Source organism: Pituophis catenifer, unplaced genomic scaffold (assembly GCF_029215685.1).
Source record: "Pituophis catenifer annectens isolate HBS135680 unplaced genomic scaffold, rPitCat1.0.hap2 SCAF_8, whole genome shotgun sequence".
Lineage (NCBI taxonomy): Eukaryota > Metazoa > Chordata > Lepidosauria > Squamata > Colubridae > Pituophis > Pituophis catenifer.
Window position 1 is genome coordinate 200,211 of NW_027256888.1, and position 16,161 is coordinate 216,371.

Here is a 16,161-nt window from a genome sequence, read left to right on the forward strand (position 1 = left end):
CTGGATGGACCGGGACACAGCAGTGAGCATGCAATCTGGTTTCATTTAAAGCCGGTTCTAAGCTGGGGCCGCTGGGATCAATGCGAGCCTTTGTCTTGCATGATCCAGAGTTATTTGCCCCTAAGAAACAATTAACTACCCATCTCTCTGCCCACCTGTCTGTCACCCGAGGGGGCGGGGGGCGGCATCACTAAGCAGCCCTGCACCCAATGAGGCCCGGGCCCTAGACAGCTGTGGGTGTATGTATAGGAAGCCACAGGCCAATTAAGAAGACATCCTCTTTCTGTTTTCTTGCACCAAAGGCGGCTAAATGAAAGTGAGACCACCTCAGGGTAGGTGGGGCAGAAGCCACCTGGGCAGGGTTTTTAAGAGGAACGGGGAGGCATAGGGAGTGACGGGGGCTTTGTAAGGAGGCCAGCGAGTGCCTCAAGCATGCGGCCCTGGAACCCACTGAAGTCTCCGTGCTGGTGGGCCATGGACAGAGCGGAGCTGCATTTGCACAACGAAAGCGCCAGAAGGAGCATTTCACCCGTCAGAATAGAGCTGGAAGGGATCTTGGAGGTCTTCTAGTCCAACCCCCTGCTCAAGCTGGAGACCAACCTTTTACTCATCGAGTGCTGAACAGGCACGCACTTTGCGTGCACCCGTGATATCCACGCTAACATGCGGCTCCTCCCCCCGTGTGCTGTGCACACAACCGCACCATCTGTGCATGTGCAAGGCTTTCACACGCACCTCCGTGCACTGCGTGTGCAATCACACCACCTGTGCACGTGCAGTTTTTGTGCAGTGCACACACGCGAACACCATCTATGCATGTCCATGCTGCGCAGTACTCTCATGTGCAAATGCACATGCATGCACAGGAGAGCTCCGATGACCAGCTGGCTCTCTTTGAATTGCACACATGCGCACCGGAGGCCCAAATACCAGCTGGGGGGCAACACGCATGCGCAGCTGCAGATAAGTTGGGCAACAGCTCACGTGCCCAGAAAGATGTCTCTGCATGCCACCTTGGTCACGCGTGCCATAGGTTCGCCATCACGGCCCTATGCCATTTCAGACGAGTGACTGTCTTAAAAACCTCCCGTGTTGGAGCATCCATAACTTCTGAAGGCAACTTCTGTTCCACTGGTTAATTGTTCCACCATTAGGAAGTTTTTTAATTCCAGGTTTCTTCTCTCCTTGATTAGTTTCCATCCATCATTTCCTGTCCTGCCCTCTGATGCTTTGGAGAATGAACTGACCCCCTCCTCTTTATGGCAACCCGTCAAATATTGGAATACTGCTATCAGCCCTTTTTTTTCTCTCGATTGGCCAAACCCAAATCCCATGAATCCCAATTCATGTGTTTTAATCTCCAGGCTTTTAATCGTCTTAGTTGCTCTTCTCTGCACTTTTTCAAGAGTCTCAACGTCTTTTTTGTAATGTGGTAACCAAAACTGGATGTGGCCTTACTAAGGCTTTATAAAGCGGTACTAATACTTCACGTGATCTTGATTCTGTGCTTCTGTTTATACGACCAAGGATTGTATTCGCTTTTTTGCCAGTGTACTTGAAAAGATGGGTCTCCTCAGATGCCACCCCTCAAGTTCTCCGCAATCTTCAAGCATCTTCCTGGGTATCGAACAGCTGACTGAGCCGGGGAATAAGCCATCCTCCAGCAACAGCAGTTCCATGCCTTTTCCCTGCAGCAGATGCGCCCACCAAGTCTTCCCTGGTTTTCTGAGGGTCACACCTAAGCACACGCCAACCCAGCTCAAGTCTCCCGCCTCTCCCTTTCCTGCAGTTGCCAAGGCTTGCTGCTGAACTGTCAGTCCACCAGGGGGCGCCAGGTACGCCTTTCCAAAAGGCAGCCCTTTATTTTCGTGATTCCAGGCAAACAGCTCTGAGAACCATTTGTTTTCCTCCTGCTTTTGAAAGCTTCAAGCAAAACAGCACCGGACTCTCCACACGATCCAATGCGCTCTTCAGGTTTCAAAAGGGCCTGCAGGGGGGCATTTCACCGCTTCAGAGCCCACGGTGGGCTTTCCGCGTGGAGAGAGGCCACGTCACGAAATCTGGAAGAATGAAGAGGTGCCCCCCCCCCCACCTACGTCCCTAAGTCCAATGTCCCCTGAAGAAGAAAGGTTCCCCCCCTCCCCCCAGGGGCCCTAGGCTGAGCCAGCCGTATCACGATCGTGATCAGCACCGAGCAACCTAAAAATAGCCGCGGGGTTTCCCCACGGAGGCTCTGCCTGGGACCAACGATGTGCTTTGGGCAAGTCCCGCTTCTTCCCCACCACATCATCTGCCAGCCGTGCGTTTGGGAGGAGCCCGGCAGGCCGGGAGCAGGCCGGGCCTCGTTTCCCCGAGAGGAGAGCCAGGGACCCTGGATTGGGCAGGCGAGGGAGGGAGGGAGGGCCGGCTTCCTTCCCAGCCCCCTCCCAGCTCTTGAGGGAGCAGCAGCCAGCCAGCCAGCCAGCCTCAAGAGCTGCAGGTCCCACTTGCTGGGGTGGCAGGACCAGACAAGGGCACCTGGGTGGGTGGGTGGGTGGAAGGAAGCGCTCCGAAGAAGCTGAGCCAGTCCACAGCACCGTCACCCAGGGAGGCCTTTGATCACTACATAAAGAGATCAAGCCTCTCGGTAAAAGAGAAGCTCCGTTTTTTCAAGCACATTAATTCCTCAATTTTCTGGCTGGAAAAGAGAAGTGATTTTGCTGCCATTATGCAAAACTAGCAAGTTACAGTCTTGTCGATAGCTGACACTAAGCTAAGTCACTTGCTTCATGTTTCCCTTCCTTTTCCCAACGCAGCTCATCTCGCAGGGCAACCAGGACTGGCTTCCTGTCCCAAAACCAGGTGTGAAATGGGTTGAAAAGAAGCCGTTTCTGCCAGTCCCCGTCAGCCCCCGAGCCTGGCAATGGAGAGAGGTCACGGGCCGAGGAGTCTGGACAGCAACCTCCGTTGCAATTTCTGGGTAGTGGTGAGTCACCCAACCCATGACTCTGTTCCTTGTGATTCCATAGAGCACAGCCGCATCCTCTCTACTGTGGAGAGAATCTTGCCCCCTCCCCCTCTTGCAAGGGCCACAAAACCGCAGATTTTTGCAGAACTCTCTTGGTGTTGGCGGCTGCTGCTGCAGCACTCTGGTTCACCTTGCTCGCTCGCTCGCTCGTTCCTTCCTTCCTTCGTCCTTCCTATGAAGAGTTGCCTCGGGGTCAGTTCCTGTTTCAGCCCATCTTCTCTCTTTGAACGGAATCCTTTATCCTTCCCGCACGGCTGTTTAACGCTTTCTCTAAAAAATTATGAAGGCTGGAGGTTCAGGGGAGGTCAAAGTAAGCAACACAACAGTCAGATCGCTGCAATCAAAGCTTCTCCCCTTTGTACACGCACGGACTTTGCGCATGTTAAGAGGCTCCGTTTGTGGCCACCACTGGAGGCTTCCCTGCAGACGCCAGGGAGTGCCCTCTGCCCTTCTGACTGGAGGGGCAGCTTCCAGCACTGCCAGGGAGGCTAAAGGCTCACCAGCCACCTGCTCCAACATCTCCTCTCTTCCATCCTCCTCAGCCGACCAACCCACTGACTAACCCGGCCTGGCCCAACCCTGGGGAAGGAGGCAGATTCTGGCCAGCCCGGAGAAGCCGGGAGCGGGGGAGGGGTGGGGGTTGAGCGTTAAAGACGGGAGCTGCCCTGTTGCTCCTTTTAATGCACAGCTTTCCCCAGGTTTAATTCTTTTATTTGCTATTTACTGAACCAGTACATCTTATACTTTATATACATACAGATGAATATTACTTCTGTTTGTGACAATACATAATATATTATTTAGGTAATACTAGCCGTAAGAAAACACGCACACAGAGGGACAGTCTCCCAATTAGTCAACTTAGGAAGTCAGGTGGCTGTGAGGCTGTGAAAATGGCTAGGGGACCTGGCACGGAAGGAGAGGGGTCAGCCGGATCCAGAACCTCCAGGCAGGGCGCTGAAGGGCGAAAGGAAGGGGTGGAACCGGCTAAGCCCAACCAGGCGCCTTCCAGCTGGGCTACGATTCCCACTTTCCAGGGGAATCGGGCCCTTCCAGGAGCCGCAGCCCAACGTAACCCTTGGCTGCCGCCTGTGAGGGACAGAGAAAACTTCAGGAGTTAAGTGGACCGGGGGCTGTTTATGGATAGCCTTGCTAGGGAGGCACCCATTATTTTTATTTTTAAAAAGTGCATTTCATTCCCTGCGGCCTTCCGCGTGATACTAGTGGAGCAGATCCCCTCTGCTCCTCTGCAAAGGAGATCATGGCCGGGAGCGGAGAAGAGACAAAACATGGACAGGCTACCTGGAAGTGCCTTGCTCACTTAAAAACTACCCACAGGGGAAGCACCAAACCACGGGGTCACCCAGGACATGCAACAGGCGAGAGGCAAGACTGCAGCGTAATTATTACCGCCCACGGAGGTCACGAGCCTACCGGGAGAAACGGATCTAGAGCGCAACAAGAAAACGGCCTCCCAATTCGAGGGCCAAGCGAAGCAGGTGTTTCAGAGCCATGTGAGCTCGCCAACGGCAAGAGGAGCGAAGGGGAGACGTGCGCAAATCCCAAAAAGACACGGACCAGACAGGCAGGCAGGCGGAGGGAAGAGGCGCTGCCAGAAACGACTTCATGATTCAGTAAGCTCTGCCAGGGACAGGCTATCAAGCGACAAAACATACTGGCCAGAAAGTTGCATCCAGAAGCCTGACCCTCCCTGGCAGGGGCAGAGCTCACATGCCACCCTGCTCCTGTGATGAAGGAGTGGGCCGCGGAGCGAGCCTCTGCCGTGTGCACGTGCCAGGCAGCCTATCTCGAGGACACCACAAACCGGGTTCAGAAGGGAGCCCGGAAGGAGGTGCGTGCCCGTCATCTGTAAAAGATGGGAGCAGGAGGGTCTCTTGTGTGTTGCAACTATGTCCAATTTTGGAAGGGATCATCTCACTAGAACTGAGCCGTGAGAAAAAAGCCGAGGAAATTGCAAGGGCTCACCAAACACAAAACCGGATTCGGAGGCCCTGACTACCAAACTGGAGGGAAGGAGACTGAGGAAAAGCCAGATCAGGACTGCCCCAGAGGTGCTTCGACTGGAGCCCCCCGAGAGCAGAGATCAACAGGAGCAGCTTTGGCCCTCCGCCCGCACCAGGCGCACTGAGGCCCAGAAGAAAGGAAACGGAGCCTGGCTGGAAATCCCAAACGAAAAGCAGCGTCTGGTCAGCCTCCCAGACCTCAGGGACTGACCAGAAGCAGGAGCCCGGGTTTCAGCCATCCTTCCTCGCTCTTCCAAAGCTCCCGGAAGGGCGAATTCTGAAGCAATTCTGCTGTAAGAGATAAAATGCAACGGGCGTCAATGGGACAGGAACATCAACAAAAACAGGAGGATTGTCTGGAAATTAGGATTCGACTGAAGAGCCAAGGACGTTGGGAAACTCCCATCCCAGTTGGGTCCATCTGTCTCGGTCACTGGTCCACTTCCGTTTCCTCCACTCTGCTTCTTCAGAACTGAACCCAGTTAGACGGCTGAGCAGGCTGGCTGGGAACTGCACTGGGGTGTGGGGTGGAGGGTGGACACAGGCAGGGAAAGGATTAGGAGAAAGGCAAGTGGGCTGGGGGCCCCCAAGGACTGGCCCTCCCCAGAGAAACCCCTCCCGTCTTTCCAACAAGATCTTGAAGCGAACATCCCTCCCCCCTCATGGGTGAAATCACAAAAGGAGAAGGGCTGCGACCCCGGAGCCTCCCTCTTACCTGGGTGCCGTGTTGAAGTCTCCCCAGAGATCTGGACTGCCTGGGAGGACGGCAGGCGCAGGGCCCTTGGAGGCGGCGGGTGGCAAATCAAAGTCTAGGAGGATATCTGGGGGGTGGGGGTGTCAAAGGAGGGGGTTCTTGATTAGAAATACGGAGAGGGTCTCCTCCGACTTTCTCTTGGGACACCAATCAGGATCCACTCCCGATTTTCTCAGCCCTCAAAGTACCAGGAACAGGATTATATATCCGGCCGATTGTTCTGCTTCAGCTTCAGCTTCAGCTTCAGCTCTTGCCAAGAGAGGCAGAGGATAAACCACTTGGACTGCAACCCGCCCCTCCCCCCAAACCTTGCCTGGAACCACCCAAATCAGTGTGTAAAGGTAGTCCTTGACTTATGACCACAAGTCATAAGTGAGCCCAATGTTTATGCTGTTAAGTGAGACATTTGTTAAGTGAGTTTTGCCCCATGTTACGACCTTTCTTGCCACAGTTGTTAAGTGAATCTGTGCAGTTGTTAAGTGAGTAACCTGGCTATAAAGCCATTCTGGCTTCGCCATTGACTTTGCTGGTCAGGTGGTCACAGAAGGGGATCCCGAGACTCCCAGGACACAGCAACGGCCGTAAGTACGAACCAGCTGCCAAGCATCAGAATTTTGACCATGTGATCATGGAGATACTGCGAAAGTCCTAACTGTGAAAAGCTGTCATTAAGTCACTTTTTTCAATGCCGTTGTTTGAACTGTTGTAAGTCAAGGACTGCTTGTACTTACTTTGGACCGTAAGACCCACAAAAGGGAAGCCGGGGGGGGGGGGGAAATCCCCGGCCAATCCGAAAGGCCAGCCTTTCCTCGGACCGGCTTCCCAGCCAAGCTGAGGGAGACATGCCAAGGGGTTTCTCCTCCTGAGGAAGAACAATGACTCCCCATCCCGACTCCATGACCATCAGGGCCTCTGCCGCCGCCCCCTCCCCCCCCACTATTCTGAGCGCCTGCTGAGTGGGGACCCCCCAGAATCACCCTCTACCGGGAAGCAGCCGTTACCTGTGTTGCCAGCACTGCTGGACTTCGGCACGGGGGGTGGAGTTACGTGGTTGGAAATGGCTGTCGAAGAAAGAGGGGGAACCGGGGGAGGAGGGGCCATTTTGCCCCCCGGAGGTGGGGGGAGGAGGCTGAGTCCACCTGAGCCAGCAGGGCGGGGCTTTGCTGACCCACTTTTCTTGGTGGGGATATTCTGCAAAGGGAGAAAGGCGGTGTTAAAGAGGGACCCCTCGGAATCACAGCCCCCCCCTTACTCCCCCCCCCTTGAGACCCAAGCAAGCCAGGAAAGAGGCGCAGGGGAGCCTCACCCCAATGTTCAGCTTAATGGTCTGCCCTTCCTTGAAGCCCAGGTCAAGCTTGGGCCGGCTGTCCAGCTCCTGGGACTCCTTGGAGATTTCCGTCTCTTGCTTCACCCACCTGTGTGCAAGAAGGTTAGCTGCAGGGACAGAAGAGGAAGCAGGCTGGGCTGTCCTCGGCTTACAACAGCCACGGGGACCGGAACGCCGGTCACTAAGCAACGCGGTCACAAAGCGTGGCTGCATCGCTTAGCGATGGCAATGTCGGTTGTGGGTGCTAACTGAACCCTGGAGTTGTTGGGGGGCAACGGTCTGCTGGCTTCCCACAATGGAAGTCAGAAGGAAAACTAGCGAAGGGGGAGGAGGGAGAGCGGGGCTGGGATGGTGCAAACAGTCGGCCCTGAGCAAGTGCAAAGGTGCTGGGGGCTGTGTGGGGTGAACATGTGGGGTAATTGCGCCCTTCTCTACCAACTTCCCCACTAACTTTCTGGGGAAGCCGGCAGGAAATGTTGCAAATGGCGATCACGTGATTGGGCGGGGCAGGGGGGGGGGGCTGAAGCTGCTCATAAAGTGCTAAGCGCCCAGATTGTGATCACGCAACCGTGAGGAAGCTGCAACGCTGAGGATCCGTCCTACCCACCATCGGTTCAGCCCTGCTCTAAGTCTGAATGATTGTTCACCGAATGGCTGAAGGTCACGGTCAACCCGTGAAGGTGCCCAAAGGAATGGCTCAAAAACCCCTTGGCCGTGGGGACCCTGGACAGCAGATGGGAGGCTCGCTCTGAGAGGCTGCAACATTGTTTAGTGCAACCCCACACCCTGTTTTGTCTTAGGTTTTAAGAGAGCTCCTCACGCTCCTGGACTAGGCGATGAAACCACCCCATCTGAACGGAGCTGAACAAACCGAGCCCCCATTCCAGACAGAAGCAGCTCCGTTTCTGCGGAGCTGGGAAGGAAGGTTCCCGCCCTAGGCTGACCCTCCTCCGGCCGATTCCCCTCCTCGCCCAGCAAGGCAGACTCACTTGAAATGGTCCTGCAGGGCCACGTTGAAGTCAAAGGCGTCTCCTCTGTCGCCAAAGCCGATGCCAATGAAGGCGCTGCGCCCTGATCAAGAAAGCCAGCAGCAGTTAGCACAGCCGCCGGAGGGAAAGATCCCAAGAGATCCTGGGAATTCTCTGCCACTTTTTGCTAATGCAGCGCCTTGTATGCCTGGCCTTCGGGGAGAGTCTCTGGCTTCCCATTGGGAGAAGGGGCCGACTCTGCCACCTTATAGGCCTTCTTATGCTCTCAAAGGAATGCCAACCTCCGTATCGGTCACTGCCCCAGAGGAAACTCTTTTCTTAGGCTCAGGAGACCTGGCGGTCAGAACCAACCTGGTAACAGCTTTCACGCCACACCTGTACAATAGCCCCAAGGACTTCCTTAGCTCCATTATCACTCCTTTAGATGCCTTCAGTCCATCTGAGGCCGTTCAGGTCCTCAGCTGAGAACCAGCCGGAGAGAGAGAGGAGTTTTCACACGGAATCTCTCAGGTCGCTCCCCACGTTCAACTCCTCTCACATTTAGTTCAGAATTTTCCTCGCCGGGCATTTGGCTCTGCCCAAGGCAAGGCACGCTCTGAAGTGCTTTGCTCCACCTGCTCCCGAGGGGCATTTCTTGGCTCCCTGATGGCTGAAAGACGGTCCCCAGGGGCCAGATGCCTTAGGGTGGCTGGAGGCATGCTCAGTGGGGCCGCCATCATTCACATCAGCCAAGAAGAAACTGTGCATCCTTCTTCTTCTTCTTACCATTTCCATCCTGAATCCGGATGACAAAATACCGGCTCGAGTCATTTACCGTCTCCACCGCAATGCCAGGGTACTGATCGATCGGAGCCTGTGCGAAAAGCTCCCCTAGGAGGAAACAAGAAGAGAGCCGCCTTCAAGGCCCAGCAAGGGAAGGGGAAACCAGACCCTTTCCAGAAAGCGTCTGGGCGGCGGGGGAGGGGGGAGGGGCTCTGGCAGAATGGCTGCCAGGGAGAGCTGCCCAAGAGGCAATCCTGAGAGGGCAGGAAACAAGGGCTTCGGACCCATCCATCTCTTGGGCAGCCGGATGGAGATTAGTAGGATGCCTTTTGTGAGTGGGCAGCTCTCCCTAGCAGCCATTTTGCCAGTGCCCCCCCACCAAAGTGTCAACCTTGGTTGACCTCTGAAACGAGATCCTTCACCAGGGCATCCTTTGTGCAACTAGATTGGAATAATACATAGCCATAGCACTTAGATTTATATACTGCTGCACAGAGCTTTACAACCTTCTCTAAGCGGTTCACAAATACCAGTATTATTTGCCACCAACAATCTGGGTCCTCTTTTACCGAAGGACGGAAGGCTGAGTCAACCTCGAGCTGGTCATGATCGACCTGCTGGCAGTGGGCAGAGTTTGCCCACAATACTGCATTCTAACTGCTGTGCTACCATAGCAAAATATCAAATTATAGAATTTATAAAATAATCTAACAAAAAATCAAATTAACCCAATAAAAAATTGATAAATAAGATGCCTTTTTTCAAAGCTGCAATTAGAGAAGCTTTATGTTTCATAAGTTTCAATGTTCCATTTCCTGGAAAGATGTTTGAGCCTTTGTTGTGATTTGAAAGTCAATTCTTTCCCTTCGTTTTGAATGAGGAGCAGCCGGAGGGCTAAGAACAAGACGGGAAAGGGGGTGGGGAGCCCACTTTGGCAAAAAGCTGGGTTGGACCACAAACTAAGAATCAGCCTAGGCTCAGGCATAAAAACACCAAACCTTCAAGCAAAACCGTGCCGTGAGTGGGGTTAGGAATCCAAGTCAATCTGCAAAAATCCTGATTTGGAGGAATCCAAGAACCAGGCCAGAAAGTGTTCCGTATTGCCCAAAACACGCCGGAAAGAAGGCTCCCCATAAAATGACCGGTTATCCCAAACCACCCAATCAATACCTCATTCCTCAGAGATAATTACAGACAGCTTTGGATTGCTCCAGCATCACTTTCCATAAGTAGAAAGGAGAAAACAACCCAAGTATTTCATTGGCCCTGCTTCACGGTACCTGCAGCCACACGGAGACTCTGCTTTGAAAGATCACCAAAAGCAGAAGGCGTCTAAAAGAGGCCCGTCCGTCTGTATCACTCGGCCCAGTGAGGGAAGGAGCAGCCGCAGGCGGCAGGACCTTTTAAGGAGCCCATCAAGGCCTCCGGGGCCCCTGGGGCTCTCCTAGCCAGACCCTCACCTGAGATTTTGTCCTCCAGCTTCACGTAGGCGACCTTCCCCTTGGAGGTGACGCGCAGGCGCCCCGTCCAGTCCGGCTGATCCAGCTTCCAGTCGGAGGCCCTGCAAGGCAAGTCCTCCACTTACAAGGGTTCAAAGTTACACGGAAAACAGTGGCTCACCACCCTTGCTCCACACTTACGACTGCCGCAGCCTCCCCGTGGCCGCACGGTCCAAATTTGGACCCTTGGCAACCGACTCATAGTTATGACGGCTGCAGCCTCCCACGAGCCCCTCCTGCGGCCTTCTGACAAGCAAAGCCAAGGGCAAAACTCACTCAACGACGCTCTCGCTTAGCAACGTAAACTCTGGGCTGAATTGCGGCCGTAAGTCAAGGGCTGCCCGTAGGGGCATCTGGGAAGGCTTCGGCCGGCCTGGCCCTGCCGGACCCCGTGAGGGTCCCCCGGGGCGGAGGCCCCGCCAGGCCCCGGCCCCAGCCTCGCCTCCCTTCCCCCGGCGGCGCCTGGCAGAGGGCAGAGGGCAGAGGCGGCTGGCGGGAAGGAGCTGCAGCCCCCGAGAGCTTCGGCCGCCCCCCCTCCCCACCCCTCCCCCACCCCCCCGAGGCCCCGCGGGGAGGCGGCCGACCTTCGCCCGGGCGGGGCGGGGCGGGGCGGGGCGGGGCAGCGGCGGGGGGCTCGGCCTCCTACCGGTAGCCGCGGTTGGAGGCCCGCGGCGGGATGCGGTAGACGCTGACCTCGGGCTTCACGCAGAGCACCGACTCGTACTCCGCCTCGGCCGCCGCCATCGCCCCCGCCAGCTGACCGCGAGCCGGAAGGGAAGACCCGCAGCCGCCTTTCGCCCGCCGCTTCCGCCCAGCGTCCTGGCGCGCAGGCGCCGCTCCTGCCTCCCGGCCTCTATGGCCGCCCGCGGGGGCGCTCAAGAGCCGTAGAGCCGTGCGGGGCAGAGGGGCCGCGCTGCCTCTTCGGGGGTGGAGCCCTCTGTCGGCTCCTCCCCTGGGCCGGGCGGGGGCGTGGCCGATAGCCTACAGGTGCGGGAGAAGGCTTGGGGTGACGCCCACCGCAGCTCCTCCCCACCGACGGCAGCCCCACGCTCGCCCAGCGGAGCCCCTGCCGCGCCCCCGGGGCTCTCTCGCTCGCTCGCTCTCCCCCCCCCCTCGAGATGCGCTTCAGCAGCCCCCCCCCCCCGCGCCAAGTGGCGGGGAGTCCCCCTGGCTCAGCCCCTCCCGCTTCATCGCCTGTGACTGCTCAGCCTCCCCCGCCCTGGGAAAGCGGAACTGGCCGACCGGCCCCGGCCCCCAAAGTGCTGATGGGGCACTTTCCCCCTTTCTCAGTCTCGCCTCCGCGGACGATAGCGAGGGAGCCCGGCGGAACCTCGCCCAGGTAGGATGGGGGGCTTCTGGCGGTCGGGGGCCGCGACCCTCCCCAGGCGGCAGGCAAGAGTCCTGGGCTTTCCCCAGACCAGCTGCAGCCTCCCCCACCCCCAGCTCTGCCTTGACTCCCAAGCGGCGACTCGCTTTGGACCGACCAGTTACCCGCAGCCCGCCAGACAAACCCGGCGAAGAAAGCCGCTCCTTGGCAAAGCGAAATCGGAGGGTCGCGGGCTGGAGACCCTCCCCCCCCCTTTAGCTTCCTGCTATTCTCCGGGATGCTGCTCCCCCCCCCCATTTTCCATGGCCAGATCCTGCGTGGGGGCGTGCAGAGCTTTCCCCCGGTCTAATCCTGTGGCCTTGGGCTGCAAAAGGTTTGGGTGCCATCAGGTGCAGAGAGCCTGGTCGGTGGCAAACTGCGGTGGGCTTTTACAGATGGAAACTTTAGGAAGCTTCTGCAGTGCCAGACTTTCACAAGGGGCTTTCCTCTACCATCCTGAAATGCATCTCAGTCAAAGGCATAGCTTGTTGCAGTTAAAAATATGTTTTCTACTTCTAATCAGGACCAACACATCCTCTCTTGATCAATTAAAACAATCTCCCTTACAGGTTTCTAATATTGTCCCAATATTTGTGTTATGTACAAATGGAGCCAGCCAGCTAATGACATGAATCTTGTGGTTGGAAAGCAAAGCAAAAATCCCCTTGGCCGGCCAGCATCTTCTGGTTACTAAAGATCAGTGACAGCCTTGTGGGGAGCCGTCCCACAAGCATTTCCCCCGCAACGCTGGCTGAGGATATCGAGGCCTCAAAATGCAGCTCGCCAAAGGTCCCTCTGGGATGGGGGGGAAAACCCCACATCCACCTGCTGTCCAAGATAAGGTTTCTAAACTCTTTTCAGGCTTCCCTTTGTGACAAGAGATGGCTCCACTGCTAGCGAACGGCAGCTTAGACGAAAACAGTGAGCCTTTCCCGCTGCCTTCCACCTCAGTCGGCTCCCTGGCCATTTTCTCCATCACCTTCCTCTTGGGCTTCCCCGGAAATGGCCTGGTCATCTGGGCGATTGCCCTGAAGATGAAGCGAACGGTGAACACGGTTTGGTTCCTGCACCTGGCGATCGCCGACTTTGTCTGCTGCCTCTCCTTGCCGTTCTCCATCGCTCAGCTGGCCCTCCACGAGCGCTGGCCCTTTGGCTGGCTTCTCTGCAAGTTTCTCCCCTCGGCCGTTATTTTCAACATGTTTGCCAGCGTCTTCCTCCTCACCACCATCAGCATTGACCGGTGCCTCCTGGTGACCAAACCCGTCTGGTGTCAGAATCACCGGACGGTCAGGCTTGCGTCCGCAGTCTGCGGTGTCATCTGGATCCTTGCCTTCCTTTTGTGCTGCCCTTCCTCCTTCTACCGGGAGACCCTGAAAGATGAATTTGGCAATACCAGGTGCATGAACAACTGGCAAACGGAGAGACAGGAGGACTACCAGTGGTTGGATGACCTGTGGGACGTAGAAGACCCCACCCTTTTGGCCACCGAAAGCACCTACGACCGTGCCTTCCCAGGTGGGAACCTGGATCCACACCTTTCCTACCCCACTGTAAACACAACCCAGAGAATCACCGTGACGCCTTTGGGCGTATCGCACCATTCTAGAATCAAGAGAGAGGCAGCTTTCATGAGGAGGCCGGTTACTGTGGCTCCTTCCATTCTGCACGAGTTTCCCGGGCTCCATCCGAGTTTACCCACAGCCAGCGTTTCCCAGTTCAAGGACCAACCGGCCGATTATTTCCCTGAAGCCCAACCGCCCAGCGCCTTTGTGTCCATCACCGTCACCAGAGCTGTGTTTGGCTTCCTGCTGCCTTTTGCGGTCATGGCCGCTTGCTACGCTCTGATTGCCCGAAAGATGCTCACAAAGCTCTTTGTGGGGCCTCGCCGGAGGGCCCTGCAGCTGATCCTGCTGGTGGTGGCCACTTTCTTCCTCTGCTGGGCTCCCTTCCACGTCACCGGCGTGCTTTTCCTCCTGGCTGCCCCCCAAACCTCACTTCACCAGGCCCTGCTGTGGTGGGACAGCGTGTCCGTTGCCCTGGCTTATGCCAACAGCTGCATCAACCCTCTTCTCTACGTCTTCGTGGGGCAACATTTCAGGAGGAAGGTCTGCCAGACGGTGCAGGAGATGTTTGAGGGGGCCTTTGCTGAGCCCTCCTCGGCAGTCTGTTCCCGGGACAAAAGGCAGACGACCACGGTTGACGAGGTGGATGTTTCTGTTTCGGTTCTCTAACACGGACCAAAGTTTCGGGGAAGTCTCTAGTGAAGCAAGAAAGGGGAGGCTAGCTTGTCTTACAGTCTGCGCTTCTTCCACTAGCCCTTTGCGCTTGTTTTACCTGGGTTACTTTAAGCGGCTTATACTTTCAGCATGCCAGCAATGAGTGTTTTTAAAGTATTTTTTAAGATGTCTTTAAAAAAGATGAGCAAATGCTCACCAAGAAGATACATTTCTTCAGGTGCCTCAGAATCCAGCTTTCTTGTTTCATCAAGCACAGGCAAGCCTCCGTGCAGAGGAACCGTCTGCTTTATTCAGCCAGGAAGAGGCCAGAAACTGAGGATGGGAGGAAGGGGCTGGGGCCAAAAGCTCTCTCCTTTTGCCCCCAGCACAAGGGGCCCCACCCTGCCGACCGGCCCTCCTGTGGCAGTTGGGCTGGGAGCCTCCCACGAGATGCACCTTCCCAGGGCTTGGCTCCCACTGAAGCATCTCCCAATCCCAACTGGCCCTCGCAGAGGCCAAAGCTTCAGGGATCCTTGGGATGAGGATTCAGCAGGGTGGAAGTGGGGGGGTGGGGTGGGGACGGTTTCTCTTATAGCGCTTCTGGGCTGCATGAGAAATAAACAACATGGAACTCCCCAAGGCCGTCTTTATTTTCCTCCATCTCCTGGCAATGTCCAACCTGGGTTGAAGAAGCAGGCTCCTTTTCCTGCTATGCAGGATGATGAGGGAGTTGGGGATGGAGTGACAGCCCACCTTCCCGCAATAACCCTCTGGGCCAGATAACAAAGGCTGCCTTCCTCGAGGCCGGCCAGGAACAGAAAGTCGCCCAACGAAGTTCACGTCCGGCGGGCTCGAGAGCGATGGCCTGGGGTAGCTTTCTGGCTGAGCTGGCATCCATCGGCTGGGTGCACCTGTCAGCACTGCAAGGGAAGGAAAAGGGGAGGGGGGGGAAAGGCCCAGGCCATTCGGGGGGGGGGGGGAGGCTAAGCAATGAGTGAGGTGAACAACAGAGGCCTTCTGGCCTATGGGGGTGGTGGGAGCCGCAGTGCCCCCGTCCTAAAGTCTGGCGCACGCCCATGGCCCCCCTTTTGATCACATGACGGTGGGGGGGGGGTGAGGCAGGGGTTTGGGCTTTTGAGGCTCTCTGGGATGGCCACGTGACTCTGGGCCTGGGCGCAAGGTGGGCCCTTGGCAAGGATAGCTCCCCCCCCCCCCCGAGGCACTGCCCTTCACCCATCCACGCAGAGACTTCCTTCGCGCAGAGACGCTGACCCAGAGCGGGCTGCACGTTCAAGGACCGGATTTAAACTTTCGTTGGCTTTTGTTCAGTAAGAACTAAGAGGGCCTTAAATCTGTCAGTCCTGCAGTCTGCCACAAATTAAAACAGGGGCACCAAAATGGTTAAACCATAAACATTCACTTTTTTAATTAAGAAAGCATGCACAAAAATAGTTTTTGTGAGGCCACCCTCCCCTCCTCGGCGTCAAGCATTGTGGGCCGCACAGAGCAATGGGCAGGCGAGGGATCCCCCTCCGTGGCTGTTGGGCAGACCGGGACGCCCGTTGGCGGGGCACTGCCTCGGATCGAATCCTTACCCCAGGATGACACCGTTTCTTTACAGGGAAGAAAAGGGGGAGGAGACCCATTTGGACACTGACTGGCATATATTTACATACGCAAAAAGGCGCAACTGTGTGGATGAAGAGCCTGATGGATGATCTCTTGCCTCTCTGATTGACCCTTCCGGGGGGGAGGGGAGTCCTCCGCAGAAGCGCCCTGCCCAAAACCTGGAGGAGAAGCCATCCCTGCATCCTGCCCCGGGCAGCATTCTCATGACAGGAGGCAGCACCAGGTCTTCCTGCACATCCGGCTCAGGCCCTCCCTTGAGACACCCCCCCCCCACTGTCCAAACTCTCTCCCTCCTTCCCTCCCCAGCAGTGAGCTGAATGCGGCAGGAACCTCCCCCCCCCCCCTCCGCATGATGGTTCTGCATCCAACCGGGCTCTCCCCTCAACCCACCCCTACAAAGCAGGCTTGCAGCTGGAGGGGCATGCAGGGGAAGAAGAGGTCTGGCCACAAGAGAAGCACACTAGAAAGGGGAAACCCAGCAGTGGATTGGGCTGTCAAAATGGAATCCCTGGCGGGCACCATGCTCGGAAGGGCCTGTCAACCACCCACCCAGCCTCTGCCATTCCCCATTCTCTCTGGAGCAGAAGG

General features: G+C 56.5%; 2 protein-coding genes across 3 annotated transcripts; one reads left to right on the forward strand and one right to left on the reverse strand.

Annotated features, from left to right (window-relative positions):
• Nucleotides 1-3,696: 3,696 nt before the first annotated feature.
• NECAP1 (NECAP endocytosis associated 1) lies at nucleotides 3,697-11,113 on the reverse strand. Of its 2 annotated transcripts, none has more exons than XM_070949021.1 (8): nucleotides 11,009-11,113; nucleotides 10,324-10,424; nucleotides 8,867-8,971; nucleotides 8,102-8,183; nucleotides 7,092-7,200; nucleotides 6,787-6,976; nucleotides 5,747-5,852; nucleotides 3,697-5,541 (listed from the first exon to the last, which is right to left on the reverse strand). In XM_070949021.1, exons 1-8 carry the CDS (start codon nucleotides 11,104-11,106, stop codon nucleotides 5,514-5,516), a joined length of 819 nt encoding a protein of 272 aa, XP_070805122.1. In that variant the 5' UTR covers nucleotides 11,107-11,113; the 3' UTR covers nucleotides 3,697-5,513. The 2 variants fall into 2 exon arrangements, with proteins under 2 accessions (XP_070805122.1, XP_070805121.1); XM_070949020.1 differs by having other exon boundaries at nucleotides 3,697-5,546.
• Nucleotides 11,114-12,609: 1,496 nt separating this feature from the next.
• Nucleotides 12,610-14,088, forward strand: C3AR1 (complement C3a receptor 1). Its single transcript, XM_070948807.1, has one exon. The coding sequence runs from the start codon at nucleotides 12,610-12,612 to the stop codon at nucleotides 13,957-13,959; it is 1,350 nt and encodes a 449-aa protein (XP_070804908.1). The 3' UTR covers nucleotides 13,960-14,088.
• The last annotated feature ends 2,073 nt before the right edge of the window (nucleotides 14,089-16,161 follow it).